At 34.4% G+C, this 21,233-nt stretch overlaps 1 protein-coding gene across 2 annotated transcripts; it reads left to right on the plus strand.

Annotated features, from left to right (window-relative positions):
- The first annotated feature begins 3,737 nt into the window (after positions 1 to 3,737).
- On the plus strand, positions 3,738 to 7,648 carry LOC8281022. 2 transcript variants are annotated; one of them, XM_015715913.3, is made up of 2 exons: positions 3,738 to 3,887; positions 5,083 to 7,648. In XM_015715913.3, the coding sequence occupies exon 2, from the start codon at positions 5,420 to 5,422 to the stop codon at positions 7,358 to 7,360; it is 1,941 nt and encodes a 646-aa protein (XP_015571399.1). In that variant the 5' UTR covers positions 3,738 to 3,887; positions 5,083 to 5,419; the 3' UTR covers positions 7,361 to 7,648. The 2 variants fall into 2 exon arrangements, with proteins under 2 accessions (XP_015571399.1, XP_002513710.1); XM_002513664.4 differs by having other exon boundaries at positions 3,758 to 3,950.
- The last annotated feature ends 13,585 nt before the right edge of the window (positions 7,649 to 21,233 follow it).

Consider the following 21,233-nt stretch of genomic DNA (forward strand, 5'->3'; position numbering starts at 1 on the left):
TGCATTTAATGCATTAACCTAAAACAAAAGTTTGGTGAAGTTTTGGTGAAGAATGAGCAACGGCTCCTCGAGGTTGGTAGGTATAAAAACCACATCAAATAGCCTTTAATGATTGATCAACAACGTTTAAAAGGTTAAACTATTGTGCATAAACTTTTCTTTCTTATTACAATCAATCCTAACAATATTTGATTGTTGTAAAAGCTTAAATGCTATAGTGAGGTTTGAGTGTTAGTCTAAACATTTGGTACTGAATTTTAGAGTTAGTTTAGGTAAAACTCTTGTGAGGGTTGTGTGTGAGCCATAAAATACAAATTGTAAAATTTGGCGCGAGCCTTAAACACTAAGTTGGGAGTGAGCTTGTGAAAACTCCATTATAATAATTTGAAATTGGAGATTAGGGAGTGGATGTAGGGTTGGTTAATACTTGAACCACTATAATTGTTTTTGTTCATTCTTCCCATTATTACTACAATTTTTGTTTCACTTCCTTCCTTCAATTTACTAATTCAATCCCTCGTCTTGGTTCATAAGGAAAAACATCATATACAAATATTACTATATAAAAAAAATATTTTTAGAAATAAAACCTAAAAAATTTATAACTTATTCTAATAAGGAATGTAATTTTATTTATAACTGGCCCAAATTGAAATCAGAATTTTTTATCACTATGTAGATGTTATTACTATATAGAGGTTATTTCTATATAAAATATTACTGTTGAGATATTTTAGTTTATATAACTGTTATATATATATAAAATAAACTTTGGATATAAATATTTTTTGAAATATTAATAGATAGATATGATATTGCTTTATGTTTATGTAAACTATTATTTTAATATTAATTAATTATTATATACTATTTTTTAATTAAATAATTAGTGCAATTTTGAAATTAGTATAGCATTGGATATTATTAATTAATAATCATTTTTAATTAAATAATTAAATTCACTATATTAGTTATGTATTTAATATTAGCTTATATAAAAATAAAATTTATATGTCAATTGAGAAATTAGTAACATTCTTTTAATTTATATACCATATTGTTAGTTATAATTGTTTATTGAATTTATTAATAATACGTGTTGATTTAGTGTCAATTAAATTTTTTATACAAATTAGATTTTAAATTTTAGAAACTAGGACAATTAATACATTTATTAAAGAAAAAGACTATTATGATATTGTCACTCCACGACAACTACACCTCGGCCACTAGTTTCTCCGAGGAGACAATCCCTATAAAGACAACAATCTAAATTTACATATCTGTCCAAATAACCCACGCAGCTCGTTGGGTATTTTTGACATTTAATCCTCCCTGTGTCCCTTTCAACAAAAAGTATGCAATGTCCACATCAATGAGCTCATGTTGACATTGACAATAGTTTTCTTGCTTATTTAAATTCTTAAATATGGAAATTAAAATTTCAATTATTGGTTTGGTTGGTGGATTAAAATGTTTTTAATAATTCTCATTATTTTAAGTTATTGCCATGAGTGGACTTAGTGTACATGCTTTATTTTAATTTAAATTAACAAAATAAATTTATGTTAATATCAGATAACAGAAACAAATAAGGTCTTGGATTTAATTTTTATGAGTAACCAACCTAAATGAATCCTAATGAAATAGATAATAACAATAGGAGGCTTAGAACAACTTTAGATTTTAAAGTTTAATTAGATTGAGATGGATTCACATAATATATTATTTAATAATTCAAACTCGAAAATTGATGAACATATAAGCTATCCATTATAATTTTTTTATTTATATAAAAGTATAAATCAATAATTTTTTTTAAAATCAGATTTATATTTTAGAGAAATTCATATTATATTAACTAATAGAAAAGAGAAACTAAAATGCCAAAAATAAAAATTAGGAATTAAAAGTTATTTTTTCACTGTTTTTCTTTTTCTTTCACTCCAGCATATTATAAATAAATAATCTATATAGTAGGCATAGATTTCTGGTGGTAGTGACGGTCAAAATATCTAATAACATTTTTTCTTGCACTATTCCTCTATTTTCATAAATTCTAAATTAAGAAAAGAATAGATTTTGCCAAATAGTTTTCGCTCCATATAGAGCATTATTGATTAACCAAAAATAGAAAAACTATTGGATGGTCAAGGAGGGTAATTGGAAATTTTCCATAAAGGGTACACCTTATATAAGATAATGACTTAATTTCATCAAATGAGACATTAAATACAATTGACCGTGGTATATGTAATATTTAATAAATTAAACATTTTAGTAATTAACAAATTTTGTCTACTAATTTTATTCTTCATTGGATGATTGATAATTTTATTATTTAATAAATTATATAAGTTTTTGTAATTATTAATTATTATAAATAATATTTAGAAAAAAATAAATGCTAATTGTTTTTATATTAATTTTTTATATTGCATATGATTGAAATAAATAATATTATGTATTTATTTTAAGTTCAAAATCTATCTACTTGTTAAATATGAAAATTCGTTTTGTAATTTTAATTCATAAATTTATTAAATTTAATATAATTATACTAAAGTTCTAATAAGGTAAAATTTCTAAAAAATTCTATATTAGTCAATATATTTTATAAAACTAACTTCATTTGATATTTTATTCTTTTAACATCTAATATATGCTAACTCTATGAATATTTTCTTATTATAAATTATTTCAAATACAATATTAATTTAAAAGTGAATCTTATAATTATTATTTAATATATAAAAATATAAAAATATATTTAAATATAAAGTAATTTTCTAAAGAGATCTCAATAAAAGATGGTATTTGATGTCTATTGTCTTAATATCCGAAATACAAAAGAGAGAATTCTCTCCGGGATTAAGGCTCAATTTTTTATAATAAAAAAATATCTTTAATTTTTTATTCCCATTGAATAAAGATACCTGATCGGCTGACTTTTCCGAATATTTTGAAAGATTTCTTTCTTTCAATTAGAAATAATTAGTAATAAAATCGAATAAAATCGAGTGTCTAGAAGTTATCAAATATAAAAAAAAAATCTTTTTATATATACTATTGAAATAAAAATTATATTTTTGAATAAATTATAAAAATTATTATAAAATTAATTTAAACATGATCTTTTCAAGCCAATTACAAGTTTGAATTAAAAATAAATATTTAACTTGTATATTTATAATAAATTTTTTATTTTATGTAATAAATTATTAAATTTAAGCGTGTATATGTAATTTATTTTCAACACATTAACCCTATTCTTTTCTTTTAATCTTTTATAACTTAATACATTAATACATTAATACATTTAATATTTAACAACTTTTTAACCCACTAAATATATTAATTATAAGAATATTAATTATAAAGATTTATAATATATCATATAAGATAATGCTACATAATTAATTAATTACTAATTACTATACTAATTACGTTATATAAATCAAATATATTATTTTTAAATTTAAAGTTCGTTATCTAATTAAAAATTATTTATTAATTTTTAATAACTAAAATTACTATTTGATTTTTAGTAAATTTATATTTATAAGTAAATTTAATATTTATCTGTGCAAGCACCAGAACTAATTGACAAAAAAAAAAAAAAAAAAAGAGAAAACCGTTCAAAACAAGGGGGAAAAATGTGGTTTTTTTTTCTTTGAATTTTTTGAGCAGAGGCTGCGGTAAATATTACCTACTGTATACTTGATAAATATCTGTTAATGTTGTCTCCACCAGTTGTATTAGAATTTAGGTATTCTATTTGTGTTCCATTATTACCAATTTGTTCTCTTCTCAAATTGAACGATGTCAACAGCCACTTCTCAGATCCACTCGCTTTCTCCAAATTTTTTCTAGTTTTTATCAAAGCGGTACATCTGTCTTGCTACTTCCTTCTCTTCTCTTCTCCTTCCTTCCTGATTACTCCCCATCATGTAATTATACTTGTTTCTTTTTCTTTCTTCTTTCCCTTGCTTCTCTATTTATTTCACGTTCATATTTTCTTTTCGATTTAGGTTGGGGTTTTTATATTTTGATTATTGATTCTTATTGGCTACTTGTAATTCTGTTTTGGGTTTAACTTTATTGTGAAATTTTGCAGTAATACTTGATTTTCTATTTCAGATCTATTCTACTAACATGCAATTAGGCTTATGGTTTGAAAATTAGTGATATGATCTCTTTTCTTACTTAGTGTTCTATAAGTGATTAGTTTACTTCATCTGCTCTTTACTTTATTGCTTTTCTGGTCAATTAGAAACACATATTGAATGCTAACACATGCTTTTGAACTGTTAATTTCATTACTCTAGGGTTGTTACTTTAATTTGTGATGTAGAGATGCAAAAGATTAATCAAACCAACCAAGTGCAACTGATTCAGTCCAATTCAAGCGTCATAATCATGATCTTTAACATTCCTTGGGTTGGTTTTGCTTTGTAATCTAATCAAGCTAAAAGGTTTGGGTTGGTTATGGTTAAATTTAAAAAATATAGCTAATCAACAAATCATATGTTATTTGGAATTCTTTTTGCTTGGATTAGTAACGTATCTTTGCTCTTCACTCTTCACTCTTTTAAGAAAACAAGTAAAAAATAACTTTCATTGTTCCTTTTGAAAGAGTTGAAATTGGTCCTATAAATCACGAAAAATAATATTAACTTTTATAGACGTTAAAATTTAGTAGGATAAAACCTATAACTTAGTTTTCAGTGGGTCATAACTAAATTTTTACAAGGTTTAATTCAAGTCTTTGCTGTCTTTTTAATAGGCCTGTGCCATTTTTATGCGTGCTTGGACATTATTTGTGGTGATATGATGATTGTGAGCTTGCGAAATGCATTTCTATTACTGTGCTAAATATGACCCATATTCTCTTTTCTACTTTGATTCATCGCACCGAAGAGATAGTATTCTGCTTCTACTTTGGTATTACTATGAATATGTCAACTCCCAACATACCTGAAATCTTATCTGCTTTTTGTTTGAATCTTTGAGCAAAATATCTGTCTTCCACTGTCTTGTTAAATGGTTATTAAAAGTTTTAATGCAATAAATTTTTGCCAGGTGAATGAAGCTTAAGAATTTTGAAGGAAGGGGCATAAGACGCTCCCAAGAACTATGCATCTCAATTTTTTCTGTTCTGATAAATGGGTTCTATCCTAGAAATGTAATCAGATATTTCTAGGACCTAAGTGCATTCAGTTTTTAAGTTCTGTGCCATTGGTGCTGAAGTTTTACTAAGATGGACAGATCAGACACATCAGGATTTGTCAGTGGTGGAGTTAGCTTAATTGGAATTTACATTCTGTGTTGATAATTATATGTACCTCTAGCATGTGTTAAAATATTATTTTCTTAGTTGGGCCTCCTGTTCCTTAGTTTAGTTCATAGCTTCGTAAGAATGGATTTGAATGATAAGTGTAAGCAGTTTCTTCATAAGAGTGAACTTCCAAAAAGTGACAACTTTGGTGACACGACCTTACGCTTGAACTGCCTCAGTTATGGAGGAACTAATATGAATGGATTTGAGTGTACTCAAAGTAATCTTAAGGTTGATTTTACGAATGGTCCTGATGATGGCTGTAAATTGGTGCTTGGATTAGGTCCAACACCAACTGCATATTGTGATGATTATTACAGCATGAGGTTTAACAAGACCAAAGGATCGACTGCAGCTGCTGTACTGCATCGGGGCTTATCATCTGATGGTGATTCAATTCTACAACTTGGCCTTTCTGGAGGGACCAAGGAAGCTTTAAGTGAGCTTGAATGTTCTTTTTTGGAGACTGATATTAGCACACCTATTCTGAACCAATTTTCTGGTCATGAAGATAGATTCTTGATTCCTGTTGTTGATGAGGGCTCCACTTCAGCAAAGAAATCAGGTGGCTACATGCCATCGCTCCTTTTGGCTCCAAGAATGGATGGTGCAAAAGTTTCATTGGAGGGAGAAGAATTTCTCCAGTTTGGAGCAGCCAAATCTCAGTCTCATCAGCTGATTCATGGAACATCTGCTAGCACAGATATCTCGATGGGCACTATTTCTGAGCAGGCAACTACAGCCACATCTGTAGATCGCAAAATCAGCAATCCAAAGAAGTGCAAGTTCTTTGGTTGTTCAAAAGGAGCACGGGGGGCATTGGGGCTCTGTATTGGGCATGGGGGTGGACAAAGATGCCAGAAACCTGGTTGTAATAAGGGGGCAGAGAGCCGAACTGCATATTGTAAGGCCCATGGTGGGGGAAGGAGGTGTCAGCATTTGGGTTGCACTAAAAGTGCAGAGGGGAAAACAGATTTTTGCATAGCCCATGGTGGTGGCAGGAGATGTGGGTTTGGAGGAGGGTGCACCAAGGCGGCGCGAGGCAAATCGGGGCTTTGCATTAAGCATGGCGGGGGAAAGAGGTGTAAGGTTGATGGCTGCAGTCGTAGTGCAGAAGGGCAAGCGGGCTTGTGCATTTCTCATGGGGGTGGACGACGTTGCCAATATGAAGGATGTACAAAAGGTGCTCAGGGGAGTACCATGCATTGCAAGGCCCATGGTGGTGGAAAGCGTTGCATATTTGCAGGATGCACCAAAGGAGCAGAAGGAAGCACACCATTGTGCAAGGGACATGGTGGGGGAAAGCGGTGCCTTTATGATGGTGGTGGAATTTGTCCTAAAAGTGTTCATGGAGGCACTAACTTTTGTGTAGCGCATGGTGGTGGAAAGAGGTGTGTTGTGCCAGGTTGCACTAAGAGTGCACGGGGCCGTACTGACTGTTGTGTTAAGCATGGTGGAGGTAAAAGGTGCAAATTTGAAAATTGTGGGAAGAGTGCTCAAGGTAGCACAGATTTCTGCAAGGCCCATGGTGGAGGTAAGAGATGCACATGGGGAGAGGGCAAATGCGAGAAATTTGCTAGGGGTAGGAGTGGTCTATGTGCTGCACACAGCAGCATGGTCCTAGAGCAGGGATCAAACAAGGGCAGTTTAATCGGTCCAGGACTCTTCCAAGGACTTGTATCTGCCGCATCAAATGCAGGAAGCAGCATCGACAATAATTATTCCTCATCTGGAATTAGTGCTGTCTCGGACTGCACCGACTCTTTGGGAAAGCCAACCAAAAGACAGCATCTCATACCAGCACAGGTATTGGTTCCTCCATCCATGAAGTCATCATCATCTTATTCAAGTTTCTTGAATGCTGAGAAGCAAGAGGAAGGTAGAAATGAGTATAGTGCTGGCGCTGGCAGCACTAGTAGGGTAACAAGCTTTGATTACATGGCTCCTGAGGGAAGGGTGCATGGAGGTGGCCTGATGTCATTGTTTGGTGGGAATCTGAAAAATGCAATAGATGGAATTTGAAGGTGGTGGCTTCTGTTAAGAAGTACGAGACTATTCGATGATCAAATTGTGCATAGATTGTAATCTGTTTAAATAGCTCCTGTATAGTCTGTGTTGATTGATAGGGATTGTTGTACTATAATCATTGTCCTGGGACCTGATTTTTTTTTTTCCCGCTTCCTTTTCATCTTTTGGCTGTTTAAAGTTCTTGAGATCATTCTTGGAACGTGTCAAAAGCTGGTAAATATGGCTGTACTTGGCAAATTTGAATTTGAATGTTAGTGTAATTCCCCTTTTATTTTTTCAAAATATTTTATGGGCTTTAATAGGAACATAATCGTCCCAATTATCAACCAAGCATTTAGGCTTCCTTTACCGGCAAATGCATTTTGGAAAAAATTAGTTCATCTTTTATTTAATTGTAAATGGGAAATTATTAAGGAAAAACGCATTATTTTGCTTTTGTATTTTTATTTTTTTTGGCTTTAGTATTTGCTTTTTTATTCGGTTTTATTAAAATTTTTTATTTTTATTATTGTAAAATCTTTATTCCCCGTTACTGACGTTAAGAGCGTGGCTTGAAGTCACTATTTAATAAGATTATTTTATGTATAAATTTTGTATGATTTAATGAGACTATCTATGCATAAACTATACAGTAGAACTAGAATGTTGCTATGTCGTCAAGTTTGGACAATATATTGAAGTTGTAAAATATAGAAATGTCTGAGGTTAAAATCGATTATTTGGACTTGTTGTCTTTAGCCCTCGGTGAAAAATGAATCTCTAATTTTCAAAAACAAAAGTCAAATCCCTAATTTCTTATATATTAAATAAATTTCTATTTTCTAATTTTAAATCTCTAAAATATTGACTTCTGGAATTATCAAAAGTTAAAGTGCAACTTATTTACAGTCGCTATTTCCTAAATCGTTAGAAGCTTTGTCGCGAAGTTCTTTTATCAGAATTTGTTCAAAGAGGTGGCAACAACAACAAAGGTGTGGGGTAAGTGTTTTTTTTTTCTAAATTATTATCAGAAAAATGCAATTGTACTTGCTTTGTTTTCGCTGTGGTTGTTTCTGTGGTTTTTGTGTTTATTATATTTGTAGATGTTTTTTGTACCCATTTCTTTGCTTTATTATTTTTTTTTGCATGAGTGGTCCTTGATTTTGTATACATTGTTGTGCTATTACTATTTTAATACAAAGAATATTATCTTTATGGTTTTGTGCTACCTCAGTGCATGCATTCATATTTTTTTTGTAGCTACATAAATGAATAAAATGTTGAGAGTGATGTTGATTTTTCTGCATGTTTTATAGTCCTGCTAGGTGATAGCTGATATTACTGTGGATTTGGCGATTAAATATAGGGGGTATATTAGTAGGGATAAAGGGATAAAATATGTAGGAGGTATGAGTGAGGTAGTGCAATATGGTCTAGATTTTGACCTACGATCTTACCCTAATGTAATGTTATATGGGAAAGAAGTGGAATACAATATGATTTCTAGTCTTTATTATAGAAAGAAAAAAAAAGTTGGGAACTTCATTATAGTTAATGGTGATAGGAGTTTACTAGAAGTATGCAAAAATTTAAAGAATGGTCAGAAATTAGAGCTTTTTATTAAGCAAAATATAAATGCCTCTTAAAAGATTGGTGAGACAAGAGACCATGCTCAACCTTTTGTTGCTGTTGTTCAAAACAAAGGGCATACAACTAACACATCTGGTTCAAAGGAAACAATAAAAGACATTATAGATGAAGGTGCAGAGGGAGGGTCAGAAGGAGGTTCATATATTGAAGTATTAGTAGAAGGGTTTAATGAGGAAGATAAGGATTTACCAAGGTTTGTGAGACATCAAACATCCGAAGATATACGTGTTAATGTAGATGGCTTAACTGATGATGAGAACGAGGAGTTACATGCTGGTAGGCAGAAGGTTAGAGAGTCTTGGTATAAGAGTAAACTAAGAAAAGATAATGAAAAACAAGATAATGAAAGGGAAAGAGTGCATGTTGATATTATAAGTGATATAGAAGAGGAAGTAGTAGATGATAGTGAGGAGATACAATTTCATTTAAAGGAAAGTGATGGTAAGAAGAGTGTGTACTATACTAGTTATAACATTGGAAGTTATGTAAATGAGAAGTATGATGAGGAAGGTGAGGATGCAATAGGGAGGAATAAGCCTAAGGTTAGTTTTGAAACTTCTTCAAAGGTGCCAGTATTTTGCTTAGGCATGACTTTTAAGAATATTGCTGAGTGAGGGATGCTGTATATAGTGAATTAAGGATTGTATGTACACTATTTGAAAAATAAGGCAACAAGACTTAGAGCAGTATGTAAGAAGGGGTGTCCATGGGTATTATGGAGTTCAATAGTGACACAGCTTATGAGATCACCTATTTGACAGACAAGGACAATAAGCATATAGTTGATCTTATGAAAATGACCTACACCTGTAGAGAGTGGGATCTATCTGGGATCCCATGTCAACATGCAGTTTGTGCAATATATGTTAAAGAGGAGCAACCTGAGCAGTATGTGGATCATTGGTACTTGAAAGAAACTGATCTAAAGGCTTACACTTATAACATTCAAGTAGTTCTAAAAAAGCATCATTGGGAGAATACTGGAAAAGAAAGGATAGATTCTCCAAAATTTAAAAAATTGCTAGGGAGACCTTAGAAAATAAAAAGATAAGGAAAAGTAAAAAAAGATAGGAAAACTGTCTAGAGTAAGCAGGATAATGACTTATGGGGTGTGTGATGGCTGCTAATCATGATAGCTACAATCTAAGGCAGTGTACCTATCGATGCAGTCTAGCACTAATGGCGAGTATCAAGGTCGTATTCCTCGGGAAAGCGAAAGCCCAGAGTTACTTCTTTGTTCTTTGTTATATTAACCTAAAATGGATGATAATAATTTCTAAACTAACTATTAACTACAAGCTAAGTTCTGAGGGAGATGCAGGAGTAATTGATAAATGAAATAATCAAGACAAGAAGACAAATCCAAAGGGAATCTAAACTAGTTGGCAACCGAATAAAAGATAAAGGATCGGTGAGTCTAATTATGCTACTCGTGGACGAATTCTTAACCGAATTCGGTTTCTCTCTCGAGATAACCGAATTCCTAAACCTAATAACCTAAAGTTGGAATCTCTTCCTAACGATTGATTCTTAAATTAGCATTAAGCTTTAATCCGCCTCTATTAAGCTTTGTTAATTCTTAATCCGGCTAGTTAATTATCCTTATCTCTAAGCGATTATTAACTAGTTCTTGTTATTCAAAATTCCAATTGCCAAACGGATTTCTCAATCTCATAAAGCAATCTAAACATCACAATTCACAACGTCTCATGAATAATGCATAATCTTATTAATACTGAAAACAAGAAGAATACAAAACCAACTCAAACAATCCAACAATATAATATCAAGCCAACATAGTAAAGAAATCCCAATGGATTAAATCAGTCTAGCTAAACATGTTCATGTTTAAAACAATCTAGGAAATCAATTACAATGAAGAAATAATGAAAATAAAACATGTACACCCTTTTCTCTCGAATTGGATGAACAGCTCCAAATCTGGATCTACACTTTGATTAATCTCCCAAACTGCTTCTTGAATTGCTTCCACTACGGTTTTTCACTCGGAACCTTGCGATTCTGGGATTCTTACTCCCCGCAACTCTCTCTCGCACTCAATACTGTGCAGAAACCGAATCAGCCGCCAGGGCTCTATGTCACTTCTTCCCCCTTCTCTTCTTTTTCTCTAAGAAAAATTCATTTTTCTTATATATTTAACTCAGCACGGCCGTGTTCAAGGCCAAGTCCAGCCGCGGCCAAACCGTGGATCTCACCAAGTAAGGTTTCACCACGGCCGTGTTGCTCCCCGAGTTGGTTACGACGTGCCGTGCTGAAGACCGTGGTGGCTACGGAAACCGTGCCTAAAGTGGAAATTTCAAGAATCAAAGCCAATGTTGAGCACGGCCAGAGTCCAGGCCGTGCTCAATGTATGCATTGCGGGCTCTTGTCCGATCTTGATGAATTCTCGTCCGTTTCCGCACGTATTGATCTATAATTACTTAAACACCGATGATGGTCCTATAAATGTTCCTGAAATGCAAAAGAACATAAAACACGAGTGATCTGGGAATAAAAGCATAATAATTGCTAAGAACATACGCAATAATATGCAAGCAAATATGTGTAAAACTATGCTCATCAAATTACCCTACACTTAAGCTATTGCTTGTCCTCAAGCAATTAACAACTCACCTCATAAAACTACAGTTAGCAATTCATTTCAGTTTATGCCCCTAGTCCACAACAGAGAGTATTCAACACATCTCAAAGGATACTCAATCATAAATCAAATTACAAATCATTAACAAAGAATGGAAATAATATTAATGCATGAGTAACTTAAATGACAACTCAACACCAACATCATGAACCAATGCCTCACAGGGATCACTCAAGTCGCTCAAAGTGTATATTAGGTAAATAACAAATCCCTCAAAGCAAATGCACAAGACCCGCTCACCATAAGCTTGCTTATAAATCATATCTTCGCTACTGTGAATAAGTAAATACCAAAATCAAAGGGTCTTTACCAAGGTTGTAATGGGGCTAGGGTAAAGGTACAGAGATTTGGACAGTATGAAAATGCCGGAATTCAAATGCGATAAACAATATTATATGCTCAAAGGATTAAATGCCTAAGATCACAAAAAGAATCATTCACTAAAATCCCTACTTCATAGAATAACGCTCGCAAATGCTCTAAATCCAATAAAAAGATAAATAATTAAAGAGATTTGTTTATTATATTTTTTTCTTCTTCTTCTTATTCTTTTTTTTCCTCTTTTTTTTTTTTGAATAAAGAAATGAACTAGCGACTTATTAGCGACCGCATACAACTCGAATAAACATAAAGAATAACAAATACAAATTGGATCAAGGGAGCATTTAAAATATCAAAAGATTTAGTGAATTTACCAACATAGCAACTAGCATTTTAATCCCACATAAAGTCGAACATATCACGGAAAGAAATTCCGAGCATAAGGGTAAAGGAAAGATAAATGTAAAGAATGGTATAATTGAAGTGTATAGGTAGATTATGAAGAAAAGGTTAAGGCTCAAAATTGGCTAACTAATGGAAACATAAGGTGGTAGGCTTTTGGTCAAATGTGGGAATCCTAAATCGCCCAAATCATCTCATGGTATTCACAATATTCATGTAACTTCAACACGCATTACAAAGCAAGTTCTAGAAGCAAAGTTAAGTACAATGCACACTCAAACAAGAAATATAAAGAGCATAAGCATAATGAATGCTCAACCGGCTCAAAATCTCACTTTCAGTGTGGTATTAGGTGCGCTTGGTTCGCAATATCATTAATTGAATCATTATTTAAGAAACACATGCATATGATATTATCAACATTCTAAGTTAAAATTCGACAATTCGAAAATAATTAAATAACACCGGTTTAACCCGTAGGGTTGATGTGTAAAACACCATAAATTGTTTTCTAAGGACAATGAACAAAGAAAGAAAAGTAACTACAATTCTATAAATCAAGTCATCAATCGGCTCAAAATTAGCATACTCAAGTGCATAAAAACACAATGTCCTAACATCTCCTAAAAATACACAACACCTAGCCATAGCAATTAAAAATCCATATAAGAGATTAGGGTTTACCCATAAGCACCCCACACTTAAAGAACACATCCTCAGTGTAAAATGTTATTGATACCCCGCATGGAATGCTCAACTAAGAGAACAAAAGCAATACAATCCAAGTGCATGACATGTATGAAAAATAAAGTAAATAAATACGGAAAAATAAAAAGATCTAGGGGTACCTGATCATCCATCGAGGCCGATGTTGTGGAAATTCAAAGGCCTCCTCGGTAGAATCCGAAAATAATAAAATAAAGAAATAAAATCAAAACTGAAAATATGAAAACTAAAACTAATAAAATGTTTCCAAAACAAAAGGTAAAAAAAAATTAGAAATTAAAGATAAAAATTGGGGTGCCTCCCAAAAGCGCTTCTTTTTATGTGATGAGTCTTCTTACCGGACTCATGGTGAAAGGCAAATGGGCGTGATCGACGACCATCCATCCTTCTTCCAAGCAAATGGCTTCAAATATCCGCTTAGAGGGATAATCGTCAATTTCCTCTTCCCGACTATCAAGCAAGCTGCCAATATGATAGGCAAGACTCGCTCCTCGTATAATTGGACGTAGTCATGATGCTCTAGGGCTCTTCCAATTTGAAAGTCGGAGTTTCAACAATTGGAAGGATCGATGGTTAGGCAATCTCTTCAGGAGTGTCGATGGTTTTCTTCAGTCCCTAGCTTGGTTCACTTGCTAGGAGAAACTCGAGCTCCTCCAAGACTTCTTCATTGGACAACTCGTGCTCATCTTCCATCATCGAGGGGACTTGTGGAAAATCTACCAACAATTCCTCTAATCGCAACTCAAAGATCATCAATCGTGACATTCCTGTTGATAGTCTTTCGGAGGGATCATGTTTGCCTCTTCCTTTCCGGTTCTATCTCCATGTTCAAAGAGTCGTCCGCACATAAGCATCATCGTCAAACATAATAGATAAACCAGAAAAATTCTCACCTGAACGCAAAGTGATGGCGCTCAAATGTTCCTCGGATTCAGCAGCGTTTGATGGAGTTCTCAATTGCTCTTCCACTAGTAACTTAAAGATTAAGCCTACTTGATGCTCTATGTTGTTAATCGAGGCTTGTTGATCTTCAAGTATCCTCTCTGTTTGTTGGAATCTTTCCTCAAGACTTGTTATGAACCTCATCATCGGCCTCCTCCGACACTAACTCTTCATCTTGAGTTGAAGGTGCAACATTAAATTTACTGATGTAGTTGCTGAATTCCTAGTGGTTCTTGGCCATCTAAGCTCCATTCAAAGGGTGAATGAGTGCTCCACTCTTGATTGTAGGTTCTTCCATATGAGTCATTTGGCCAACTTCCCGTATAATTCACCTGTTCACAGTTATAAGAACAATGAGCAACATCACTATACAATGGACAATCATTACACATATGTAAACCACAACAAAATTCACAAAAGACTTGAGATGAAAGGATAGGAGAAGAGAGTTGATCGGTAGCCCTGCAAAACGATTCCACCCGAGCTTCTAAAGATGCACAGGTATCCCAATTTTTAGCACTCTCTTGGTTCCTATTCTCATTTTCCAATGCGTCATACAAAGATTTTGAGTTTAGCATTGAACCTCCTTATCATTCACTATCTGAATCATAAACTTAAGCTAAATAAATATGTACAAATAAAATAAAATAAATAAACAAATAAAAATAAAAATCATAAAATAATAAGAAAGAAAAAAAAATGGGTAAATTAACAAATAGAAAATTTCACTCTAGTTTTCATATAATTCCCCGGCAACGGCGTAAAAAACTTGATGGGTGCTACTCGTGTTAGCTACAATCTAAGGCAGTGTACCTATCGATGCAGTCTAGCACTAATGACGAGTATTAAGGTCGTATTCCTCGGGAAAGCGAAAGCCCAGAGTTACTCCTTTGTTCTTTGTTATATTAACCTAAAATGGATGAGGAATTAATTCTAAACTAACTATTAACTACAAGCTAAGTCCTAAGGGAGATGCAGGAGTAATTGATAAGTGAAATAATCAAGACAAGAAGACAAACCCAAAGGGAATCTAAACTAGTTGGCAATCAAACAAAAGATAAAGGATCGGTGAGTCTAATTATGCTACCCATGGATTTAATTCTTAACGAATTCGGTTTCTCTCTCGAGATAACCGAATTCCTAAACCTAATAACCTAAAGTTGGAATCTCTTCCTAACGATTGATTCTTAAATTAGCATTAAGCTTTAATCCGCCTCTATTAAGCTTTGTTAATTCTTAATCCGGCTAGTTAATTATCCTTATCTCTAAGCGATTATTAACCGGTTCTTGTTATTCAAAGTTCCAATTGCCAAACGGATTTCTCAATCTCATAAAGCAATCTAAACATCATAATTCACAACGTCTCATGAATAATGCATAATCTTATTAACACCGAAAACAAGAAGAATACAAAACCAACTCAAACAATCCAACAATATAATATCAAACCAACATAGCAAAGAAATCCCAATGGATTTAATCAATTTAGCTAAACATGTTCATGTTTAAAACAATCTAGGAAATCAATTATAATGAAAGAATAATGAAAATAAAACATGTACACCCTTTTCTCTCGAATTGGATGAGCGACTCCAAATCCGGATCTACACTTTGATTAATCTCCCAAACGCCTCTTGAATTGCTCCACTACTGTTTTGCACTCGGAATCTTACGATTCCGGGATTCTTACTCACTGCAACTCTCTCTCGCACTCAGTATTGTGCAGAAACCGAACCAGCCACTAGGGCTCAATGTCACTCTTTTTTCCCTCTCTCTCTTTTTTCTCAGAAAAATTCATTTTTTCTTATACATTTAACTCAGCACGGCCGTGGTCAAGGCCGTATTGGCAAAGACAAATGAGTCCATGCCGTCGGCCCGTGGATCTCACCAACTAGGGTTTCACCATGACCGTGTTGCTCCCCATGCTGGAGGCCGTGGTGGCTACGGAAACCGTGTCCAAACTATTGTTTTGAAGACCAAGTTTTGATGGTTGGTCACGGCCAGAGTCTAGGCCGTGATGGTCAGCACGGCCTTGACTCAGGCCGTGCTCAATGTGTGCAACACGGGCTCTTGTCCGATTTTGATGAATTCTCGTCCGTTTCTGCACCTATTGATCTATAATTGCTTAAACACCGATGATGGTCCTATAAAGGTTCCTGAAATGCAAAAGAACATAAAACACGGGTGATCTGGGAATAAAAGCACAATAATTGCTAAGAACATATGCAATAATATGCAAGCAAATATGTGTAAAACTATGCTCATCAGTATTTGATGATAATCATAGGTTTTAATGATATTTATTCAAATTTTAAAGAATTAATAACGGATATTAATCAATTCCTTTTTTAGAAGCTGAAGATTATCTATTCCACTAGGGTGATAACTTTAACTCAACCACTTCTTCATCTTGTGAGACTCACAAAATAATCAACTACGGTGATAACTTGAGGATTCCCCAACATGTATCAATCATCATCAACATCATTCTAAACTAGTTTTCTTGTCCTTTATGTTTTTCCTTAGAAACATTATTAGGCTTACTTTTTTGTCTTATTTTTGTAATTATTGTGATTAGATTAGGGTTTTATATGAATTTGCATGTTACTAATTCATTCGCTTTTGGAATCTTGTAACATTAGGATTTTGAATCTGATAATATGCCAGCATTAGGATTTTGAATCTGATTAATACATGATAGGATTATATGATTAAATTTTGCTTTTCTTTAGATTTTGTAATCAAATTAGTTTGTCAGGATTTTATGGTTAATCTGCCATTCTTGTTCATTGTGTTTTCAGATTTTGGTTTTAGGGTTTGTATAACTTTTAGGGTTTTTGGCTCAATCTGGTATTATTTGTTATTTTATTATATTCCTTTCATATTCTAATAATTTTATTACCTCCTATGCATGTTAAAATCAGCTTTAGGACGAGGATTACGTAAAAAATTGCATGAAATCAGCATAGATACCCCCTAGAGCCGATCAGCTCTGTGTAGAGTGAATTGGCTCTGTGTTAAGCTGATCGGCTATATGTCTATAGCCGATTGGCTCTGCACTTCTTTGCCTTATGTTTTTGGTGTTTCATGAGTTTTGATGTATTTTTATCGATTATGTGTACTGTAGCTAGGTTTTATGGCTTTTCTTTACTCATGAAACGCCAAAAAATAAGGCAAAGAAGTGTAGAGTCAATCGGCTATAAACATATAGTCGATTGGCTCTAGGGGGTATCTAGGCTGATTTCATGTAATTTTCTGCATAATCCTCGTCCTAGAGCTGATTTTAACATGCATAGAAGGTAATAAAACGATTAGAATATGAAAGGAATAAAATAAAATAACAAATAATACCAGATTGAGCCAGAAACAATAAAAGTTATACAAACCCTAAAAACAAAATCTGAAAACACAGTGAACAAGAATGGCAGATTAACCATATAATCCTACCAAACTAATTTGATTACAAAATCATAAAGAAAAGAGAAATCTAATCATATAATCCTATATATGTGTCCCAGTGAATTACCCGAGTGGCAACCCCCATCTCTACGCTAGTCTTAGTGACTAGTTAGTATGTTCCTGATTAGGACGAAAAGTCTTACAGTGCTATAGTCGCTAAAGACACTTGGGTGCATGCCGGAAACCCCACCCACAACGTGCATCGCATGTGAATCAATTCCTTGACTTGGGATACGCTAAACAAAATTTATTAGTCATACTTCTGATTTATGTATAAGGTTACTTACCTTTCCAGTTTACAGATTTAGAGTGATTAGCTGGGGGAGCATCGTCACTAGGACCCCTAATGCTTTCTACTACTGACTTGAGCAAAGGAGGATTTTGCTAGCCGGACCTGCCTATCGAGCATGGTATTTAGGCGAGAGGATTTATGAGTGGGAGCGAGGTCCTAACAGACGCCGAGTTCCCTTGGCTCCACCTCTCTTTATGTCTTGGATGACGGATCTCGTTAGAGAGGAGCTAGTGACATGTTTGGCGGCATATGACGAGTTTGAGGACCTCACCATCTCGTCTCGAAAGACGGACTACACGTTTATTATCACCGAATTTCTCATGTAAAAATTCTAATAAGCCTGATGATGAGACATTTTAGTTGATGAAATGCTCTTGAATAAATAACGCGTGTCAAACCTATGGAAACCGCCTCGAGGATCTCCCTTAAAGCCCTACGATCCAAAAAACCACACTTCCACAAAACTGTCAGGCTAAGCTCGTGCGGGATCAGACCAAACCTATATAAACCCACCTCCACCTTCAATTAACACACATTCTACATATCCAAACTCCACACACTTTCTCTAATCCCGTCACCTCTCCTTAACCTCTCTTTACACACACTCTACATACCAAAAGCTCTCTCTCTCTATGTATATAAAAAATCTCTATCTCTACACTGCTCTTCCTCCATATACAAAAAATCAACCCAACTCTATTCACTCCCAAAAAGGTCCTAGAAAGTATTTTTAAAGGTTTTACACATTTTTTTATTTAAAAACATCATTTTGGCTTTACATTCTTATCCACCACTTAAGGGTCAAATTTAATTATATTTGATATTGGTGTATTTTAATTTTTTTTTAAAATTTTGCTCTTCATTTTTACTTTTAGAGGTGTAAGACTCATTTTCCCTCCTCTTTGTGAATTGAACACACGTGGGCTTAACCCTATACTCGCATGGGTTCAACCTAGACCCTTCAGATATAAATCATCATTATAAAACGCGATCGTTTTGGCACTCTTAGGCTACTAGAAGCTTGAACCTGGGCGAGTTTAGCCCATGCATGCGCGGGTTCAAACTTTATAGCCTTATGTATCGTTATTTTTCTATCTTATAATTGCATAATTTATTTATTATTTGTAGTTCTTATTCAACTATTTCGAGGCCCTAAAAGGCCGTGGTTTATAATTATTTTCCCTAAGCGCCCTGATCTCTCTAATCCCTTTCTTTATATATTTAATTTTATGCTTAAGATCACCTCATATGCAAATAAATGATAAAATTGGAAGCTTACAAAAGTAAGCCCCTATGTCTTGCACGCTTTCACCTCAAATGCTAAGCTAAAATGAATCTGTCACCTAGATTAGGATTATAAAAATTATAAATAATATGGACACCACTGCATGCCACAATAAAACCTAAGGCACTAAAGTGCCTCCCCATTAGGATTAGTAAAGGCACTAATTGCCTCCTATCTAGGACTAATTGAGGTACCAAAGTACCCCCTCGCCTTAGGCTAGATTCTTGGTTGCTCACCTCACATGCTATGAAAGATAAAATAGGTTGACGAATAAAATGAATATAGGGTAAACCTGGGCTAAGATAATTTTACTAGGATCGTCAAAGGCTCTTTTTCTATAGTGGAGGCTAGGTTTCACCGCCTAGACGGATAGGGGTGCTTTCGAAAAAACCTCTCTTATTCGTATCTAACTTTTTGAACCTAGGATCCCTGATTTTAGGGAAGGGGAATCTTATGCTCTCTATGAGGGGTACAAAGCCATCATCCTCACTCCCAAACTATCCCATTCTCATTGGGTGGCGACCCCTTCTCCAAATGGTCTCAAGGCTATTTCGTAATCCTTTAGGGCCCTCGACCGAATGGCTCATTTCGAAATGAGCCTAGTATAAAGAGCAAACTCTAGACCAATAGTGGAAAACCCATAGAAAAAGTTGGCCACTCATAACTTCCTTTATTCCTCAATTAATGGGGACTATGTCGTTCGATGATGATATCATGGCTCGGTACCTTTGCTGATCTACTTCAAATTTTTTATCTTCTATATTCTGCATTCTTTACCTTACCATTTTATTTGCAGTTCACCCATCATGCCCCCGCTGCTTTTGAGCCGACCGAGGGGGCATCTGCCCGACATTCCAGGCCCTCCCACATTTCGGGCTCTTTCACTGGTGTTACCTACGAGGCCCCTCTTACATCCACGTCTAATGTGATTCTAGGGAGCGTCACATTTCCTCCAAATATGATGGTCTCATACTAGAGCCCCTATGATGCGATGGAGCATCGGCTCGCCATGGAGCATTTATGTATGCATGTATGCATGTACAAACTGTACTAACTAAACCCCTTTTCAGGTTCTCATCAGAGATCCCATGAGAGTTTGCAAGGGTAGATGGACGACTGGTAGTGTTAGATTGACGGTCAACAACACAGGATCGACATTCTAAGGCTTCGGCTATCTACCTTGCGGACTTAGGGGATGGACATTGATTTAGACAATGGGATGGGGATTTAGGAGAACCCCAACTTTTGATTCTTCCGTTACTACTTCTACTTTTCTCTTTCTACCATTGTTTGTAGTTCTACTCTTTTGTAAACTTTAGATTTTTATAGATATATTAATCTTATTTAAATCTTATTTTGCACTTAATTCCTTCTCTATATTACACATTTTGGATTTACACATAACTAAGAATGGGAAAATGCCGGAAAAGCCCTTAAGAAGCCAAAATGTACATGTTCACGTCACACAGCCAATCGGCAATGTGCTCAGTCGATTCTGCTCTGCACATAGCCGATTGGCTGTGTGCTCAGTCGATTCGACTCTATGATTGCAGAATCCAAATTTAACTCTTATTTTTTGCCTATAAATTCACATGCACCCTTTACATTTCCCCATATGCGATTCCCTCTTCCAAAAGTCAAAAACATGTCTCAAAAAAGTGCCAAAAGCCTGCAAACCCTTCTCAAAACCCTTATTGGTGATGATAGGATCAAACTTAAAAATTTCATCTTTCATTTTTTAAAGCTCTGCAAAACACCAAGCTTGATTATGGGTTTCTTCATTTTGCTGTCAACTTTTAGTGTCCATGAGACCATGTCTTTAGATTTAATAAGCAAGAGACGTGCCCCATAATTGAAGAGTTCTCTGCCATTCTTGGAGGCCCCAAAGATTCCTCTTATCAGATAGCTTTACTAAAGCTTGATGATCCCTTCCCTAAAAAATTAGTGGAGCTATTTCATATGCCCCCGGCTAAAGTACTTTCCTATTTTGTTGGTGAGCACATCACATTTACCTCTCTAATCTCTTATTGTGAGAAGAAAAAAAGAGGAACACCTGCTTGGATGCTGGGCTTTTATCTTCATGCTTAATTTCTGATGATTTCACCTCAAGGAGGGTGACATATTAGGATTGTTGGCATCATTGATCAAG

This window comes from Ricinus communis, chromosome 8 (assembly GCF_019578655.1).
Source record: "Ricinus communis isolate WT05 ecotype wild-type chromosome 8, ASM1957865v1, whole genome shotgun sequence".
NCBI classification, from domain to species: domain Eukaryota; kingdom Viridiplantae; phylum Streptophyta; class Magnoliopsida; order Malpighiales; family Euphorbiaceae; genus Ricinus; species Ricinus communis.

Coding starts and splice junctions, on each gene's coding strand:
- LOC8281022 (XM_015715913.3), top strand. CDS start 5,420: ATGGATTTGAATGATAAGTGTAAGCAGTTTCTTCATAAGAGTGAACTT.